Genomic DNA, 15,459 nt, shown 5'->3' with positions numbered 1-15,459 from the left:
ACGAATCATATGTTCCGAAAAAACGTGGCTATTATTCGCGGAAAATGATGAAGAGCATGCTAGGGTATCGCGGTCACAGGACGTGAATAACGAACTGTGATCGAAAATTGAACATCATCACAGTATACTGACCTTGGTAGTTGGTGTGAAAACGTACCGCATTCTAACGGTACACGAATGTGAGCCTATCCAACTGATTAATCTACGACCGCTCCGCGGGCTATCATTGCATTTTCGTAACGTAGTTCAGTGGGAAATTCAGTCGTAATGCAATACAGTGTTTCTAGAATCGCGAAGAAATTATTCCAGGGACAACAATGTGAACAAAATCATCATATTCCGAGAGGGAACATGTTTAGCTTCCTAACCATATCATTCACGTATATGTATGTATAACATACCTGTATTTATCGTAAATTGAAAGAAAGTTCGAAAAAGTTTACAACCAGTAGCAGCTACGGTCAAACCACACCTGCACACAGTAGTACCATTATACAGCTTTGGCTGATTGACGTCACCGAATCGTGCTCGCTTATTGGCTTAACAATTCGTGAATGCGAGGTGATTGGTAGAATCTGGGAAATTCCCAGTAGAGTCAAGTTACACAGGATTATTTCGGGAGGGTGTGTCACTATTGGCAATTACAAGTACACCCAATTTCAGGCGGGAGTCGGAAGACAGAATAATTATGTAGTGGAGAGTTGTACACTGGAAGCATATGCAGTTAAGTTGTATTATCGATAGTGTTTCGGCGTTGTGTATGAATTTCATAATAATAATGCTGTTTCATGGAGGAGTGTTACGCGGCGGTTTGAAAATAAAACAGGTTACAAATTGAGACATTCTTCGCATCATTTTTCAAAGTGGCCTTGGTGCCCTGCTCACAATTTCAGCATTGGCCTTGCTGCCCTCCCCACTGGCCTTGATGCCCTTCCCAAAAACATGTATTCCAAGGCCAGTTGGCCTGCCCTAGAAATTACGAAATTCGAGCCCTGGGTCAACTAGAATTTGCATGCATACATGTACTGTAGCTTCCAAAGGCCATGTTTTGCTGCATCCATTTTGCTGATTGATAACATAAATCAGTCTTTCACTGTAGCACTATACATGTATATTATAACTGTACAATCCATAATGCCGGGCCAACCAAATACAGGGCATTTTACAATGAGAGGTCAACTGAAATTTTGTTTTTGTTTTTATTATCATGTCAACTTTCTGATTGTCTTGCTTCTTATTATTCAATTTTCTTCAGGTTATTTAATCAATTTATGGATGATTTTCAGCATTACAGACTGCACTCTTTACTGTGACATAAACTGAGAGAGTGTGCACTAATCACTAAAATGATAACCTTGCAACCATGCGACTCTGAAGGGAGAGAAGATAAAAGTCGTACACCTGTAGTCATCAAGAGTATTGGAGAATCCGTTCACCTCGGCCGCAATATCGTAACTGGCATTGTAGACAAGAAAGTCTCCAGAAACCATGGTAATCAGTCAGTTCTCTCTGTGGTTTATGTACTTAATGTCATATTATATATATAAAGGCTACAGTATAACAATTAACCGTGTGAACAACTGGACAGACTCCCAAGTCCTAGTCCAGGTATGGTCAAGTCTAATGTCCATTTTAAAATTGACTGGAGTCCGGACCCAAGTCTGAATCTGGACTTGAGTCCTCCAGCTCTGGTAACAAATGATAACTTGAGTCACTAAATTTCAAGTTTGTGACTCAAGTCAGAAAAGTTATTGGCCTGCATGACTCAAATCAACCTTACAAATAGAAAGGTTCTTGTAACAACTCTGCAATCTAATGCCTGAAAAGGATATCAGAATCTCATTAAACAAACTGATGTTTATTTTCCACCAGAATTTCCTTATAAATCTTTCATATTCTTTTACAGTTGAAGTTCAGATTACTGACAATAATACAAGAACTGTAACTGTTACACAGGTTTGTAAACACAGAATCAGTCTTTGTTCCCCACAGGCTGCATTTTTTTTCAGTAAATTGCTGTTGTTTTTTAAACTGTTGTTTTCAAGCAATCTTTGATACTTAAAGGCTTTGAAGACTCGCCCCAAACCGTGTGCGGCCATCTGAAAAAGTTAACTTTCGGTTGCTTGCAAGTGACGTATGTTGGTGTCGCTACAAAATGCAGACATGATACCTTGTTATCTTTTATCTAGACCTGAGATGTCCATCGCTACTATTTACACTGTGTTGTGGGTATTGACCGTAGCTGTATGTACTGACTGTGCACTAGTGTCTAATTACCGACCGTAGCAAGCTGTGTGTGTATTTTCTGGGATCGATGGTGGTGTCTAACATTTCTGTTACACCTCATTCGAAACTAGGTCAGATTACAGGCATGAGATGGTTCTTTTTGCGAGAGTCTTCACACCCTTTAATAATAGGTCACTAAATTATTTATAGTTTATACAAAATTTCACCAATATCATGTAAAAGAAATCTTGGCAGTTTTGTGGTTTTAATTGCAAACCACTTTTGCAAGGAAGAGATGAACAATATCTTGCTTCCTCTTGTACTCATTGATGCACATTAATGATGTCATATCTGACAAACGTGAAAGTAGTCAAAACTATTAAATTGGTGAAGATCAGAGATAAGATACACATATCACAGCTCTTAAAATGTCAGCTTAAATGCTAAAGAAATTAAATAGTGATAATTTTTTAAAGTTTTCTCAATAAATTGGACACCAAACAAATATTTATGGTTCATGATATTGTTTAAGCAGTGCTTGATAGTTGCTTTTGATCCTAAATATACAATGAATGTTATATCTTTTGTTCCTGATTTATCATAACAGCTGGGCTCTCATAGTGGAGTTGCTAACGGGCAGCTCTTGACCAAGGGAGAACCAAAAAGAGTGCAAAGCGGAGAGGTTTTTTCCCTACTGCAAGGAAGGTATGCATACAGAGTAATACAGCATGAATCAGGTACAACCTCAGATCTAAGGGATGAACCTGAAGCAGTTAACGATGGACAAAAGGAACTGTTGGTAGGAACTTTGTCAGGAAAGAGGCAGGCATCCGAGATGGAGAAAGAAGAAGAGAGTAATGGCGAGGAGCCGCAAAAAGTCAAAAAATCAAAGATACATAAGAGCGATATGTCTGCGGAGCAGAAACTGGAAAAAGATCAGAGATCATTGCAAGGATCATCTGCAGAGAAAAGAAAAGCAGAGGAAATGGAAGATAAGACTACAACTCTGGAGGAAACTCATCACAAGAAAGTTAAAAACGAAGAAGTTACTGATGACGACACTAGTATTGAGAAGTGACTTAAAGCTCTGCAACAAAATGCTAAGAAAGAATTGTCAAAGTCGGGGAGTTCTAGTACAGATGCAAGAAAGCAGAGAGAGGATAGTGTCCAAACTGGAGGGAAAGGAGGACAACCTAAAACTGGTGAAGTTTCTGATGAGGAGAAATGGGAAGAACATGGAAAACTGGTAATTTACACTGCTAAAGGAGTGAGAGCATCATCAAAAGTAAGTATCTCTACACTTTGTGGGAACGGTGATCATTGGTATGAGTTTTGACACAGTTTGAATAATACAAGGAATTGAGGCGGGCGAAAATAATCAGTTTTCTAATGTGTGAGAATATTCTTGTGACATCAACCAATGGGTTTATCTCATATTGCTAAGGATTCTACCCAAAACTGAAGGAGATACATCTTATTTACAACTTTGGAAAACGGCTAGAGAAGAAAATCGAGGAATTGTTACCCCGGCGAATGGCTTTTTGGTTAAAAATTTGATAATTGAGGTATTAATAAAATAATATAAATAATAAATACGTCATTGATATAGCCCTAAATCACAAAAAGAATCAAAGCACTTCACAAAAGATGATAAAACTGAAAAAAATACAGTGAAAACAAATAATAACCTAATAAAAATAATCCTAAAATACCAACACGAAAAAGTAAAAGACAATAAGAGGTTATTAAAAATACAATAGGAGGTTATAAAAAAAAAACAACAATTGGAGGTTATAAAAGTACAATAAGAGGTTATAACAAATAAGAGATTATAAAAAGGTAAATTTACGTAAAATAACCAAAAAATACGTCTTCAAACGACATTTATATATTGGCAGTGTTGGACTGGTCCTAATGTCTTTTGGCAAATCATTCCTTAGCTTAATAGAAGCTAACAATATTTGCAGTGGAACTACCCACTAAATTAAACTACAGTATTAATGTTTAGAGCTGTTGTTGCTCAAAGCTGTGACTTTTTAAATGTTGATATATATTGTACTTTCCTTTCACATTGTGCTTTTCCTCTATTAAAATTGACTGTAATTGAATCTGTTTCAGGTGGCTGCATTCGACATAGACGGAACCATTATCACCACAAGCTCAGGAAAGGTTTTTCCTAGAGACATAAATGATTGGAGGTGAGATAAATAGTAAAGTTTACTCACCTAAAAAAACATGTTAAATGCCAGTAACTAACACTTGCATGAAGTACCTTCACAAAGGTGTGGTTCCAGCTTTTTTAGAAGACATTTTATTTTGCACTGTATGTTTTGCATGTACAGATCTCAAATGAGATTTGATTTGATTTGATTTATTTCCATGACTGGTTTGGTGCTCAGAAATGGTATAATGCTGTATATATGTTAAACACATAATATCAAAATACTGCAGGAGGTTCTTTGGACAATTTCAATGTTACTTTGTAGTTAGCAACTGTTCTTCGTTCTCTTTTCTGTATCATGTATTTTAGAATATATCTACCAGAAACTTACGGAAGATTAAAACAACTTAAAGCTGATGGATACAAGGTATGCTCCCATTGTCTAATTTTTGAACATGACGTTGATTCTGTTCTTAACGATTGTTGCTTCTATAGGTTACCAATTATTGTTACGATTATATTGAAAAAATCATTTCTAATATCTTGGGCATGATCATACAGGGTTGTATTTTGGAAGACACTTTCATAAATTTTTAAAACTTAAAAGAAGCAAGACTGTATTTTCAGACATATGTACTGTAATTTACATATTTGTTTTCTAGTATGAAGGTATCGTTGTCAAACCGAATTAGCTAGTTATGTATCTCTACTCGTGGGAGGTAACAATATATGAAACCCAAAATGCTTGGTCATAAATTGTTTCATTTGTGAATATGGAATACTAATCACCCACATACTTGTGAGAGAAACCTAATAGTAGATAAAACATACTCATCACATCCTGTGGCTATCCAATTTACACTTCCTTGTTTTAACAGGAGAAGCTTGTAAATCAAGCCTTCCTGTTATCACACCAAGACCATGGCCTATTGCCTATTATGATGGGTTATAAATAGATAATCACCTCTCTCCAACATTGTTCTGTAAAGAAATAAATTGCATTTTTTTTCCAGGCTAACAGTATCAATTGACTAGAAATAATATTGGTTAAATTGTACTCATTGTTTTGACTAAGATGAGGAAGTAAACTTTGTCAATAGCACCTTTACCTTGCATTGTTTAAAAATATACAATTTGTTTAAGAGTAGTTCTACTTCTAAACTTTCCAAGAGCTGCTTGTCTGATTCTTGATTGTGAGACAATGCATCTCTCTATTGGTCTTGTCATTGTATAACAGTAACTACATCCATGCAGTGTAACAGAAACCATCATTGTATCAATCTGTTGAGAAGGAATGTGTTCCATTAAGATATATTTTATGCCATCTCTTTGCAGATAAGAAGAGAGTACATTTATGGGGTATTGCATTTATGCTATTTCAAAATGGGCAACTAGATAGACAAATTGAGAGGATGTATTAGAGTTTTTACACCAAGTGATAGCATCTTTCACTAGTTCATAACAACGGCTTCATAAAGCCTCAAAGCTGCTACTCAGCATGAAATTTCCTTGCACAGCCTGCCTTCTGGGGAGCAATGTTCATGGATATTTTTAAATTCTTACGAGTAGCATTGCTCACGAGTAGCAACATTGAGTAGGGTTTGCTTGTGAGTATTATTTGCAATGTCTAGGAGTAGCATTGCTCATACATAACATTGCTCATTCATGAGTATAGCTGCAAATGGGCAAGGTATCTAAAATTGCTATTTACAGTGGCTATGGATAGCATTACTGATGTGTAGAATTGCTCATAAGTAGAAACACATGAAGATTTGCTCATTAGTATTATTTGCAGTGCCTAGGAGTAGCACCTCTTACATAACATTGCACATTCATGAGTATAGCTGCAAATGGGCAAAGTTTCTAATATTGCTATTTGCAATGGCTATGAATAGCATTGCTCATGTGTAGAATTGCACGTAAGTAGCAACACGTGAGTAGGGTTTGCTCATGAGTATTATTCACAATGTCTAGGAGTAGCACCTCTTACATAACATTGCACATTCATGAGTATAGCTGCAAATGGGCAAGGTTTCTAATATTGCTATTTGCAGTGGCTATGAATAGCATTGCTCATGTGTAGAATTGCTCTTGAGTAGTAACACATGAGTAGGGTTTGCTCGTGAGTATTATTTGCAATGTCTAGGAGTAGCATTGCTCATACATAACATTGCTCATTCATGAGTATAACTGCAAATGGGCAAGGTTTCTAATATTGCTATTTGCAGTGGCTATGAAATAGCATTACTGATGTGTAGAATTGCTCGTAAGTAGAAACCCAAGAAGAAGGTTTGCTCATTAGTATTATTTGCAGTGCCTAGGAGTAGCATTGCACATGACTATAGCAGCAAATGAGTAGAGTTGTTCATTACCAGCATTGCATGATTTTTATAACTTTCTATTTAATATTTTTTATCTTCTAGGTGGTCTTCTTTACCAATCAGGTAAGACAATTTTGGAAGCTATTGCAACATTTGTAAAATTTGACAGATCTTAAACTGAACATCATTCAGCTGTGCATGAACCCACCATGAGATATGTACCGTTATGACAAAAATAACTTTCAATAACAGTCAGTGTCTCATGAACACCCTCTCATGTCCTAAGACACCAATTGTTTGCTCCCCCCCCCCATTAGTGCCCAAAATACAAAGTTGGTATGTTTGGAAGTGTTCACGGAAGCTCCAAGACGTTGGGTTCCCTTGCCCTTTGGGGGCCCACCTGGTGCCTCATCTGATCATTGGATAAACATGGCATTGCTGCATATAACTCCACAAGCTGTTATAATGCCTTAAAAGTGGCTGGTCATCTCATTACACAGATGTCAAACATAAAGTCTGCAGTGTATCGTAGTTTAAGGATGAAATCAATTAGTTTTCAATACCTTCCACTTCTATGCGCAGTCTCGTGCCAAGATCTACCATCTTTTTTAGAAATGACCTTTTTGCTCTAACTGGAACATTAAAATCACTCATGTAAAATTAATGTATGAATGGATACCTCTACAATGTTGCCATTGATAACATTTTGCCATTTGTGAAAGTCATAAACATGAAAGCATTATAACTTACAAATAATCAGTTATACAAAAATATGGAATTTGTTATTTGGTCATGTTGGTAATTGAGATGAACTCTCATCAATTGGTATTTTTCTCATGTGTTTTTTTAAATTTTTTGTATCAATGCTTTTTATTTTCTATTGTTGATCTTAGTTGGGAATTGGTAGAGGAAAACTGAAGCTGGGAGATTTCAAGGAAAAGTTGTCCAAAATCTTGATGAAGCTTGGTATTCCAATCCAAGTGAGTCTACCTACATTATTATATATGTGAGAAATGCTATAACATTATCTTTATTAACTTTATGTAGCAATTGGCCATTTTTCATAACTGTTTTACTTAGATACCAAACATTCATCTTATTTTCTCTTCATTCATTAAAGTTTTCTTTTTCAAGAAAACCAAACTGTAAGTTATTTCAATGTTTAGAATGTGGTTATTTTGATTACCCTTCAGGTATTTATAGCTACGGGATCTGGTATGTACAGGAAGCCCTGTCTGGGTATGTGGGAATTCTTCCAAGAGAAGAGAAACGATGACATCATGGTTGACCTAGCTTCATCAATCTTTGTCGGTGGTAAGTTTTAGGAAGTGAACTCATCATCAAACATTGTCAGTGGTATTAAAATTAAAGTCTAACGGTTAAAGGTGTTACATATGAATGGCAGATAACCCGATAAATACAAACCAACACTTCACCAAACTGTATTCATATTACCTGATCGACAAAGTTCAGAGCAAACAACATTTATAAACTTAGCACACGCACCCAAAAACGTTTAAAAGTACCAACGTGGTCACATCGTCGAGACGACCCAAATTAGTTTTCTCACTAAAGCATAAACTCCTCTAGCTCTGTGTATGGATTACAAGTTTACTTTTCAATGATTAAAATCTCTTCCCCATACCCCCTCCCTGCCCCTCCCTCCCCCTCCCTCCCCTCCCCAAGATATAATCTTTACACCATCGTAGTGTGTGTGTGCTCCACTGATCTAGTATCCTCATTTACTCATTAGTCTCCAAAGACAGATAACATTCCAGCATACAAAGATTACACTTAGAGTACTTTACACTTAGTCTTCCTTATGTAGGCAGCTTAGCCATACCAAATCTTACTTGGGATTACTCAGGTAGGATCACACATAGGCTTAGCTATAGTAACGATTACTAATAGGGTTACTAATACCAGGCTTACAATAAGACCTTATTATAGAAAGAACCTACTGAACCCGACAGATTGATAGAAATGCTTTTGCTGGATATTTGATGCAGATGCTGCAGGCAGACCGGCAGATTGGGTTCCCAAAAGGAAGAAGGATTTCTCATGCAGTGACAGATTAGTAAGTTTATTACCTGACCCTTTTCCCCCCCTCCCTCTACCCAAATTTTCTCAATCAACCCTCCCACACCTCCTCTCTTTTTTACCATCTACTCCAAGTTCCTTTTTACCTCCACCCACCCTTCCATTCTTCTACCCACCCCTCTATACTTCCTCCCAGCCATCGTTTATGTTACTCCACTGTCCTCTCTTCCAGCTGCTCCATCCCTCTCCCATCTCGCCCATCCCTCCACTTCCCTCCACTGCCTGATTCATTTTGCATACTGTATTTTTTATTGATACTGAACTGAATAAGGAAATGACCAATATTTCTTTTTCTTAAAATTCCAACCAGTTTGCCCTCAATGTTGGCCTGCCTTTCAAAACGCCAGAAGAATTCTTCCAGGGAAAGAAGAAAGCTCCCGTTAATCTGCCAAGCTTTGATCCAGTGAGTCATCATGAAACTGATAATCATTTGGGTTCCATTAATGAGTCATATTTAGCTCTTGTCCAGTTTGCCTCCGGTCATCTCAGCATTCATTCAAGTCTCTCAAACCTTTTGCCATTTCAACAATGATTGGAATCACATGAGGGGCTTAATATATCTGACACAAATTTCAAAACTTTAATCGACAGAAAGTTTTATTCGTAACAAATTCTAGTCGAATTCCAAGAAACTGTTGATGTTGGTAGCTTTATCTTTTTCAATTCAATTATTCATTGTTATCAACAGCCAAAGGTAGTACTAGGCATAGGAAACCATCTTGTGTGCTAGACAGTGCATTTGGACCAAAACTTTACTGGTGTCACTTCAGTCATAAAAGCTTAGTATTAAGGATTCTTTCTATTTTTCTCAAACAGAGGAGTCCTGATACAAGACCTCTTTTGGAGCCGTCCACCGAATTGCCTGCATCGTCCCAAGAGGTATGTCATTGGTATATATATCTTAAATATAAAGTTTGAGCATTTAGAGAATGGGCTCAGGAGAGCTGGATTTACTCCTTAGGTTTAGTCAAAGATTATTTCAAACTTGTATCTGTAACCTGTTATAAAATATGGTCTAACTGTGCTGAAAATTTGAGTAGTATATAATCTGAAAATTTGATTGAATTTTATTATTAAAAGAAGTTGTGTGATCTGTGATGTCATAACGTTAAATGTTCTTCAAAAGCTGTACTTTTCTATGATAATCTTCTTGTTGATTTATCCTTGAAACCTATATATTTGCAATGTTTGCTTAACTTCCAAAGTTCTATGTACTTAGAATTTCATCAAAATTAATTTGATTTTCCTTTGTAGAAATATTCTTTTTGTTTGTGAATAAATGATTGACAAATTAAAAAGAAGAGCAAAGACATTTTGAGTAAAAGTGCCCTGATGACATCATCCACTCTGCTTGTTGCCAGGTGCATTTCAAACTATCACATGATTTGAAAAAAATTGATATCTTTGCTACACAAAATGCTAGATCAGGTGGCTTTCCTGATAAAAGATTCAGAAAAGTTTCAGCATTTCGCTAAGCGGTCAACTTCATCCGCCAGAAAATCCTAATAATTCTTAATTCTATTTTTTCCAGGTTCTTCTTATGGTTGGTTTTCCAGCATGTAAGTCACAATACTGCAAAGTTGCTGAAAACTTTACTTGATGACTGTCTCATGTGTTCTAGGATTTGAAACAATTTTAAAAGCACTTTAAGAAGGAAATGTTGTGATTTGCAGAGTACCTAATCCATTCGGGTGCTCACTGTACAAAAAAAGGACAAATAAGAAGACATGTCCAATACGGTAACCCTGGATCGTTGGTCATCTTTTTGCAAAATACTAACAAAAGGTTAATATGCAAAGAGAGAAAAGACAGAGAACTGTTAGCAACAAGGGCGTAGGAACCAGGGGGTCTGGCGGGCGCCAGCCCCCCAGTGAAAAATATGTGGGGGCGGAAGTATCCCCCCCCCCCGCTTCGCAAGTCAGAAAACCCCTTGTTCATTTCTCAATAAATGATAACAACATTCGTCATTTTAGCAGAAAACATTTTGGCAGAAAAAAATCTCATGCACCAAATTGCATCTAAGGCCAGGTGAAAATGCAAAATTATTTACAAAATGGAGTGGGTGTTGAAGTGTTCTATATTGCACCAAATTGCATCTGAGGCCACCTCCTCCCCTTAGACCCCTCCCCCAGGCCGGCCACCAGTCTTCAGCCCACCCACTCAAAAGTACCTTCCTGCGCCACTGGTTAGCAAACTATTTATTACTGCAAAATGCCTCTGAAGGTAAACATGAAAAAGTCAGAGGGCTTGACCTTTCGATCCTAGCAGGATCTTCTTCAGAGGCTAACTGAAACTAAACAAAACTAATGAGAACACAGGTTATGCAAAAAGGATCAAATGTTTGTTCTCACACAGCTTAAATGTAGCATAATCACCTGATAAGGAGAAAAATATACAGCTCATGGTTGTTTATTCAAAGTGGGGTAGGCTTACAGGTACATCAGCTTGAAGAGTGTGGTAGGTCTTTTCTAGTTATCAGTACAGTCTTATGTTATTAATACATGTCCTTTGATGTTTGGTATCTGTTGTGACAAGAATGTAAGAAACTACTATTATATATGAATATATTTTGGGTTCACGATTTTTTTTTATTGGTTCATGTGTTCATGGTTCATGTTGTTTCATGTGTTTGTGGTTCATGTGTGTGTTTACATGCTTCTTGCTCATTCTTTTATATTACAGCCGGTAAAAGTACATTTGTCAAAAAACACCTACTACAGCATAACTATGTACATGTTAATAGGGTAAGTCAATGTTAATTTGAGGGTTAGTAAATACATTTTTTTCATAAGTTGCTAGTTGTTGATAAAAAGGGTAAAGATACCCAAGCGATGCCTTTTTGATAGCTGTGTGTGTGTGTTGATATAGGGTAAGATCGAGTAGTGTTATTTTTGTAAGTAAAAATTCAGAGCTACTAAAGTATATAATCGCTAAAGTAGTCTTTACATAGAGCAGTATGAAAAGTCGAAATATGCAGGATGTTAACTTGAACTTTCTGCAATTTAATGAAAGACTTTAAGCAAGTCTAGGAAATGAGCTTGCAGGTCTGTCGCACTTATTAGGTAGGTGCTTTGTTCACACAACTGCCCAGAAGTGCTTCTACTCCTTTATAATGAGATGCAGGTAACTGATAATTATGTAAATTATGGAATCACTTTGCTTACGGAAACATTGCTGAGTCATATCATGCAAACTTAGCTCTGCAGTCAATGGCACATGCCCATGCCAAGTGTTTTGAAAGATTTGATTACTTATAATGGATAATGCAGGGATATGCCCAAGATTTCCTGAGTGCCGGGTATACTAATCGCCGTCCTGGGGGTGGGGTCTAAGGGGAAATCAGAAATTTTCGATTTTTGAAGGTGCTCAGATGCCAAATGCTGGCACTTGTGTAGCTTTTTAAGCACATACACAAGTACTAGTTTTACTAACAATTTACATTTTTAAATTTTTTTAGTGAAATATATTACGTACCTGGTAAAAGTTATTAGTTTGTTTCAAAGAGATTTTACAAGGGACCGATTGAGAGCCATAAGTAATGTTTCTCCCATGCGTAACTGATGCATTATTAGTCTGTATGATTTTGGCATAGGCTAGGCCCAATTAATGTTGAACATATTGTTAGGAATGTCAGGATTTTAGATGAAAATAGTACTGGGCGGGATCCACGATTTTTAAGACAGTGCTGGGTGGTAATTTTTAGTGCTGGGCGGGGCCGCCCAGCGTGGGCACATCCCTGATAATGAATATCCTTGAGGTTGAGAAGGAGTTCTCTGCAGGTTACTCTTCCTTTGATCTTGTAGGACATGATGGGAACTTGGCAGAAATGTGTCACTGCTTGTCAAGCATCTCTGAAGAAAGGACTAAGCGTTGCCATCGACAACACCAATCCCGATGTCGAAGCAAGAAAACGGTATGTTTAGATGAATCTGGGCTTATGATTCTCCACAAAATGTAGCTTTAATTATTGCCTGTGATAGCAATATTTCACTATAATTGCTTATTAAGTGGTATTATGCACAAACTCTATAAAGTATGTCTTCTAGCCCAAATACATGTACAGTAGCTGTGAATTAGATGGTGACATTCCTTACTAGATCAAGTTAATGAGAATAATAGCTGAAGTCCCTGTTGTTATATGGAAAGTAGTTTAGGCTAGTTACATCAGGTACCAAAGTTTAATAGGTCCGGCTACGATACTTGTTTTGAAAATCAAAATCTTAGGGATTGAAGCAGCTATCATGATATCAACGCCACACGTCATTAATATTTATATCTTCTGTTCAGGAGTATCATAATTACAGTATGAGGAGATTCCTATTCCCTTCAGGGATGGCAGAGTAAGTTTCAATCAATGCAGAAGATGAGGGGGGGGGGGTGAGGGATTGTGGTGTGCACACTTACAAACATAGAAAAACTTCTCCTTATCAAAATGACTCATTTATGAAAGGGCGACTTTGCTTCCAAAATGGTCCCTTTCATATGAGAGTGTAAGTTCATCTGTCCCCTAACCATCCCTCCATCCACCAAATATTACTTTCTAACATAACAGATTGCAAATAGGAAAATCTGTTAAAGAAGATTCTTTCTTACACTTTAATCTTTTTTCTGGTCTTCTTGAAATAGGTTCTTCAACTAATGCATGTTAGGTTGAGGCCTCACAGTGGCTTTTTTATCATATATTTGGTTGATTTGATATACAGAGCATATTTAATTCCAATTGCATAGTTTCAATGTTGTATTCATGTCCTTTTTTATCTCCTCAGGTACATTGACTGTGCCAAGAATGCCGGTGTAGCTTGTAGATGTTTTGTCTTCAATGTTACTCAAGATCAAGCCAGGCATAATGAAAAGGTTGGTTTACAAGTAATCAAAATCTTCTCCTTTTCCCCCCATTTTTGTGTGTGTGGTGATCCCAATCTAACCATTCTTTGTGGGGGGGGGGGATGTGTTCCATCTCATTTGAGAAATTTTGGAAAAAAAGTGTAGGAGTCTTTAAATGCAAAACTTTTGCTGTATTTTGCAACTTTTGACACCATGCTGAAGAATTGTTGACTGTTCAGGTTGTACCGCATAAACATGTTGTATATTTATGTATTGTACACAAGGGCTTTTTGTAATATTGTGTCGGTCTCCCCCCCCCCGCCTGCCCCCCTCTCAAAAGTGTACATGGTTGCACAGCTGTTACTTGTTGCATTATTATAGTTGAGTGTTGTTGAGCATAGTCCTGGTATTACATTACTTGTTGAACTGTTATATCATACTACTGTCCCCAGAGGATCTCTCCACATCATCTTCACTAAATGTGTATTTTTCTGCATTCAAGTCTAAGTCTCTGTGCCTTTCTCTTCTAGTTCCGATCCTTGACACCCGCAGGCAAGAACCATGCATCTATCTCCGATATGGTCTTCCATTCCTACAAAAATAAATTCACCGAACCAAAGCTGCAAGAGGGCTTCAACGAAGTGATTCGAGTGAACTTCATTCCTTCCTTTAATAACTCTAAAGAAGAAAAACTTTATAAGATGTTTCTAATGGAAAAATGATAATAATCCAAACAAAAGGACACCTCAGGGACAAGCAGCTCAAGTAATACGCTCATAGAAATTAAGCTTAATTCTTCAATCCAGGCTCTATAATTCATGTGAACTGCTTGTGTAATTACTGGTATCACGTTTACTGATTAAATGTATAAAGCTTTTACATAGTGATTTTGCTTCCATATTCATAGCAATAAAGTGGGAATGAAATTGACTGAGGATGCAGTCATGGTTTTATTTAGCATCAAGATTCACTATTGGAGGCATTTATAATATTTGACAGAATCAAACAAAGATATCTTCACATTAATGTGATGGAAATACTACAAATTAAGTGGGAAAAAAAGAGCAAAGAAAATTCAACTGAGACATAGGTAGCATATTTATTTTGTGCACTGTTGGCAAGATATAACAGTTCATCTTGTAAATTTCATTCAAAAATAAAAACAATAAAGTGTCCCCACTTATGGGATAGATGAAATGTGCCTGAGATCTGATGATAATTGTCAAAACATGCCAAGTATCTAAACTGGAATAATGACATCAAGATGACAATTATCTGGCCAGACCAGTGGCCATTTTTACTAGTCTAAGAAAATCAAGAAAAAAATAGCTGGCCAGATCTGTGGCAATGTTTACTAGAAGTAAATCAAGAAAAATATATGACTACTTTCCCATAGAATATTAAATATTGCTTTACCAACCAGAAAATGTGAAAAATGTTATACTCTTTGATAAATATTTTGGATATATACACATCCAAGATTATTTAAAAACCTATAAATATGAATGGCTAGATGTACCCTGTACCTCAGGTTTTGTATAATATGCATGGACAAATTTAGTGTTCAAATCTGGAGTAGCAGTTTTGAAGCCTGTAAACTTTGTCTCACATATTAATAGTATTGTAACTGACTGTTTAAAAACTGATACACGTCTCTGCACTTGTATAGAAGTTTGCCCAGTTGGCGATGTGATACTGGATCAATGATTATTTCCTGATATGTACAGTTCTGATGAGTTGCTAACTTATTTGCTAACTAATCTAAGCTTTTACATTGAAATCTTAAAAGAGTTGTGTGATATATCATTTCTAGTACGAAAGAGTCTT

At 36.7% G+C, this 15,459-nt stretch overlaps 1 protein-coding gene and 1 long non-coding RNA gene across 2 annotated transcripts in view; one reads left to right on the top strand and one right to left on the bottom strand.

Moving 5' to 3' along the window:
* The window catches only part of LOC139958476 (uncharacterized), a 324,735-nt gene that overhangs the window by 280,093 nt on the left and 29,183 nt on the right, over positions 1 to 15,459 (bottom strand). The window lies entirely within an intron of this gene.
* On the top strand, positions 1,198 to 14,696 carry LOC139958465 (uncharacterized protein F21D5.5-like). The gene is given in 16 exon segments (XM_071955565.1): positions 1,198 to 1,491; positions 1,907 to 1,956; positions 2,834 to 3,511; positions 4,345 to 4,424; positions 4,757 to 4,814; positions 6,811 to 6,831; positions 7,602 to 7,688; positions 7,902 to 8,022; positions 8,718 to 8,785; positions 9,119 to 9,211; positions 9,625 to 9,687; positions 10,340 to 10,367; positions 11,491 to 11,552; positions 12,612 to 12,721; positions 13,575 to 13,662; positions 14,163 to 14,696. Coding segments are annotated over 16 exon segments (1,944 nt in total). The 5' UTR covers positions 1,198 to 1,346; the 3' UTR covers positions 14,355 to 14,696.

This window comes from Apostichopus japonicus, chromosome 18 (assembly GCF_037975245.1).
Source record: "Apostichopus japonicus isolate 1M-3 chromosome 18, ASM3797524v1, whole genome shotgun sequence".
Taxonomy (NCBI): domain Eukaryota; kingdom Metazoa; phylum Echinodermata; class Holothuroidea; order Aspidochirotida; family Stichopodidae; genus Apostichopus; species Apostichopus japonicus.
The sequence above is the reverse complement of the archived record's forward strand: the minus strand, read 5'-3'. Positions and strand labels throughout refer to the sequence as shown.